Raw genomic sequence first — 5,287 nt, 5'->3', positions numbered from 1 at the left:
GTAGGATTGCAATGGGATTCCACTAAGCTTGTAAGATGTTCAACACCGAAGATGCCAAGTAGATATAATAATCAACACCCAAGATAAGTAGATAAAACATGCATTAGTACCCCACAAAAATAATGTTGCATGGTTCAATATAAGGCATGTGTACGAAACTGTCAAACCTTAATGAACCGATACACCAATTGAGAGATTCAATTACCTTGATTGGACTGAGCAAAAACATTTCAAACCAAATGTTCGAGAAAATAGATAATATTTTGTAAGTATATACATCTAAAAACATTTCAAAAATATTTTAAAAATGCTACTGGAACCGGATTTATGTCCAATCCTGTATAGAATACTCTCCTCAACATACTCCCAACGTATGGGCTGTGGATTTCATGTTAGGCATTTCTTTCAAATACAGTCAGACACTGTGAGTCCAGTGTACCGATATATAGTCAGAGAGAGACATCAACCGTTGGTACACCAAACTCTCAACATATGAATGCAACGATAAGGACCCCTCAGGTTAAGGGACCAATCGTGGATTACTTAAGAGAATCTCATTTTCTTTATAAACTGACAGTACACCACATGTGAAATTCTTAAGTGACCCAGTTCAATGTACACACCGAATGTACACTCACATTTGTGTCTTAAAAAAATACCTTCCTAAGCACACACAATGCGACCACCATGCCGGACCGGATGTCCAGTCCCATCCCTAGTGGTGAACAATTTTAGGCATGAATACCTATGGATAATAACTGAGCTCAACAACTGATCATGCTAATCATAATTAAAATTCATTAATTCAAAAAGGAGTTTTGTACATCAGTGCCAGTTACCCATGAGCTTTACCCCCATATTCCTAACATATTTTTTAAAAACACTAGGAGGCAATGCTTTAGTCATGGGGTAAGATAAATTATCTGCAGTGTCAACCTTAGCTATGGCTATGTCACCACGCTGAATAATCTCACGAATCAAGTGATATTTTTGCTCCACATGCTTATTCCTCTGATGAGTCCTTAGTTCTTTCGCTTGCGCTATAGGTCCCCTGTTGTCACATAACAATTGTATGGGTTGCTCCACTAGCTCAGGCACCACCCCTCAGTCTGTCAAGAATTTCTTGAGCCAGACACCTTCCTTGGCTGCTTCACTAGCTACCAAGTACTCAGCTTTTGTTGTGGAATCAACTATTGACTTCTGTTTGGCACTCCTTCAAATCACTGCACCCCCACCAATCATAAAGACCATCCCAGAGGTAGACTTTCTATCATCCTTGTCAGTTTAGAAATCTGAATCTGTACATCCAACTACTGACAACTGATCACAACCATATACAAAGAAGTAATCTTTGATCCTCCTTAGGTACTTGAGGATCCCCTTGACAGTTGTCCAATGTTCTTGTCCTGGATTGGATTGATATCGACTCACAATCCCTACAGCAGGATAAATATCTGGCCTGGTACACAACATCGCATACATCAGACTTCCTACTGCAGAAGCATAAGGAATTCTCTTCATAGTCTTAATTTTCTCAGGAGTTTGAGGACATTGTAACTTGGATAGACCGATTCCATGTTTGAGAGACACATTTTCTCTCTTCGAACCCTGCGTGTTGAACCTCTTAAGCACTTTGTCAATGTAGGTGGATTGTGACAATCCCAACATCCTCTTCTTGCGATCTCTCACAAGCTTGATTCCTAGGATGTAGCTGGCTTCACCCAGATCTTTCATCGAGAATGTTTTGGATAACCACATCTTTACAGATGAAAGTAATTCCATATCATTCCCAATGAGTAGTATATCATCCACATATAGGATAAGGAAATAGACCGGCACCCCCACAGATTTTCTTATACACGCATAGTTCATCAATGTTTTGTTCAAACTCAAATTCCTTGATGGTTTGATCAAAATGGATGTTCCACCTTTTGGAAGCTTATTTTAGTCCATAAATGGACCTCAACAACCTGCATACCTTATTTTACTCCCCTGGGGAAGCAAAATCCTCTGGCTGACTCATGTATATGTCAGTACATCCATCCGCCAGATCTCATAATCATGGTATGCAACAACTAACAATAGAATCCAAATGGATTTAATCATCGCTACCGGTGAGAGGGTTTCACCATAGTCAATACCATCTTTCTGAGTATATCCCTTCGCTACCAGCCACGCTTTGAAACGTTCCACATTTCCATCCATACCTCTCTTCCTCTTGTAGATCCATTTACAGTCAATAGGTTTTACCCCTTATGGCAGATTTTCAAGAGTCCAGACATGGTTAGAATCCATGGAATCTATTACACTAGGTATAGCTTCCTGCCATTTTATATAGTCAACATCCTTAAGAACTTCAGCATAAGTATAAGGATCTGTGTCTGAACAATTAGACACCATGTGGAATTCTTCCACCTTTTGATCTTCCTCTATGAGAAGGTTCAAACGAGTTGGTGGTCGGATAGATCTCCCACTCCGTCTAGGCTCTTGAGGTTGTTGCTCTACTGTGGGTACGTTAACTGAAATTTCTGTCTGTGCAGAGGGTACTTGGTCATTAGATACTTCTTTAATGACCACTGGATCTGATCTTGGTGAGATCATGTCATCCTCTAGAAATGTCGCATGCTTATTGACTATGACTTTCTGATTAACAGGGTCATAGAAATAGTAGCCTATTGTAGTCTTAGGGTATCCTAAGAAATGACATCTATCTGTACGGGATTCCAACTTATCTGTTTGTTGATTCCTTACATGTGCTATGTAAACCCACACCTTAACATGTTAGAGACTAGGCTTGCGTCGATACCAGAATTCAAAAGGTGTTTTGGGCACAGACTTTGTTGGTACCCTGTTCAGTATATAGATGGCAATTTCCAGTGTGAAACCCCAAAAATTCATTGGTAGTTCTGAATAACTCAACATGGACTGAACTATGTCCAACAAGGTTTGGTTCCTCCTTTCTGAAACTCCGTTCTATTGAGGTGTCCCCAGGGTAGTCAACTGAGATATAATCCCAGCTTCTTTTAAATAGTCCCTGAACTCATCTGATAAATACTCTCCTCTTTGATTAGATCGGAGGCACTTGATGCAATTATCCATCTCTTTTTCAACCTCCGCTCAAAATTCCTTGAACTTGTCAAAGGTTTTTGACTTGTGGTGCATCAAGTATATGTAACCATAACAAGAGTAATCATCAGTGAAGATTATGAAGTATTCGTAATCATACCTCGCGTGAACATTAATGGGTCCACACACATCAGAGTGTATCAATTCCAACATAACTTCGGCTCTTCTTTCGATGTTAGAGAAGGGTTTCTTGGTCATCTTTCCTTGTAGACATGACTCACAGGTTGGATAAGGTTCTAACTTCAATGAATCTAAAGGCCCATCCTTCACCTACCTGTTTATCCTTTCTACTCCAATATGACCTAACTTAAGTGCCAAAGATATGTCGAATTATCTTGGGTTGATTTTCTTTTTATAGAATTATTAGAGATTTCATTTACCTCTAATACTGATTTTAAGAGATACAATCCGTTATCCAGTAAGCCAGTAGTAACAAAAGAGTTATTAAACCGAATAGTTAACTTATCACAAAAAAGAAAAGCAGAACCATCATTTACTAGTCTACTAATAGAAACAATGTTCCTCCTAAATAGGAGGACATAAAAACAATCTCTTAAAATCAAAGTGCTACTACTAAAAAATAAATTAAAATCTCCAATGGCCTCGGCTCCCGTACCCGTTCTCAAACGAACTTCATCCTTACTCAGCCTTCTTGTCAACTTGAACCCCTATAATAAGTTGCAAATATGGGCGGTAGACCCCGAGTCCACCAACCATGTGTTAGTAAGTTCCTCTGACAAATTAGACTCATAAAGACTAAGGTTTCAGAAATACCTTCTTCCTGCTTCTCCTGCTTCTTTTTCTAAGCAGTTAAGAAAGCACAACATTTCTTCTTCTAATATCCGTCCTTTTTGCAATAGAAACAAGTTTCCTTACCCTTGTTCTTTTGAATTCCCCTAGCTCCGACCTTAGGGTTTTTGCCCTTGTCAGCCTTCTTCTTCTTCTTCTTACCCTTGGGCTTAGAGGAAGAAAACTTGTACTCTGTAGTCAAGACCTCCATTTTCTACTTCTTGGATGCAGCATTTACCTCTTGCAACATGTGGCCCAGCTTAGGGAGGTCGACGAAGAGTTTATTCATGCTATAATTAACAATAAAAGATCCGTAGATCTTCTAAGACAAAAAGTAGAAGATGACATCCGTCTTATAATTCAGCTTGAAGGACGTCCCAAGGTTCTCCAGATTTGGAACAAGTTTTACATTTTCATCACATGATCTATAACTGGAGTTCCTTGGGCCATCTTTGTGCCATGGAGGAGTGTCACCAGTTGGTGATGGACATGTCTTTCTTCTCTCCCATACATCTCCTTCAACTCCTCCATCATATCCTTCGTCAAGTACAGATCCTTGACAGAATCAGTGATGGTCTTTTCCAGAGAACTTAACACGAGGAGTTTGGCCTTAGAGTTTTTCTGACGAAATAACTCATAGACCGCTTTAGATTTAGGGTTTTTCTCATTGGGAAATTCAGGTTCTTCTTCATCTAGGACAGACATCAGAGCTTCTGCAGACATGAGTAACTTGATGTCCTCCTCCAGTCAACATATTTTAGGCCGGTCAAAATATGGTCTTTAATAAGGGCGGCATAGTTGATTTGGGTTAACATTATTAAATCTATATGATGTATAAAAATTAACAATTAGTATGATCTTTAACCATTGAAAAATTGGGGTAAGAACAATCAATGGTCAATCACACCTCAAGCTTCCCTCTAGCTTATAGGGTATGAATTGGAAAACTATCAACCCTTATGCTCCTAACTTAGCCTATCGGAGTTCGTCATTCGCATCTTGGTTGAGTGGACTGTTCTATCCATCACTTAGACTTCCAATATGATTTAGTCGCTTGAGTGTCATGCCCATTCTTATCGACTGATACACACTCAAGTCAAGTGCTTACCCTTAATTTAGGAGGGAATTATGGTGTTTGTGGGTTAGTGCCTACTATCAGAGTACATGTACCACCGACCATATTCTCTACCTAATAAATGTGAGATGAGTGCAGACAATTTCATTAACCTATCCAAATACTATCCTATCGACATCTATAAGGGTAGATCGATAAAATTTCTACACTTACCAACTAAGGAAAGCCATGAGAATCCCACCAACTAGGATTTCCCATATCACACTTGTATTAAAATTGAGGGATAGTGGGAACGCA

The 5,287-nt window shown here is 39.3% G+C and overlaps 1 protein-coding gene across 1 annotated transcript; it reads right to left on the bottom strand.

Moving 5' to 3' along the window:
• Positions 1–4,320: 4,320 nt before the first annotated feature.
• Positions 4,321–4,638, bottom strand: LOC122672234. Its single transcript, XM_043869730.1, has one exon. The coding sequence runs from the start codon at positions 4,636–4,638 to the stop codon at positions 4,321–4,323; it is 318 nt and encodes a 105-aa protein (XP_043725665.1).
• Between the last annotated feature and the right edge of the window lie 649 nt (positions 4,639–5,287).

This window comes from Telopea speciosissima, chromosome 8 (genome assembly GCF_018873765.1).
Source record: "Telopea speciosissima isolate NSW1024214 ecotype Mountain lineage chromosome 8, Tspe_v1, whole genome shotgun sequence".
In the NCBI taxonomy this organism is placed as follows: Eukaryota; Viridiplantae; Streptophyta; class Magnoliopsida; order Proteales; family Proteaceae; genus Telopea; species Telopea speciosissima.
The sequence above is the reverse complement of the archived record's forward strand: the minus strand, read 5'-3'. Positions and strand labels throughout refer to the sequence as shown.

What these genes read in the sequence shown, in the direction of transcription:
- LOC122672234 (XM_043869730.1), bottom strand. Translation starts at nt 4,638, where the DNA reads ATGTCTGCAGAAGCTCTGATGTCTGTCCTAGATGAAGAAGAACCTGAA.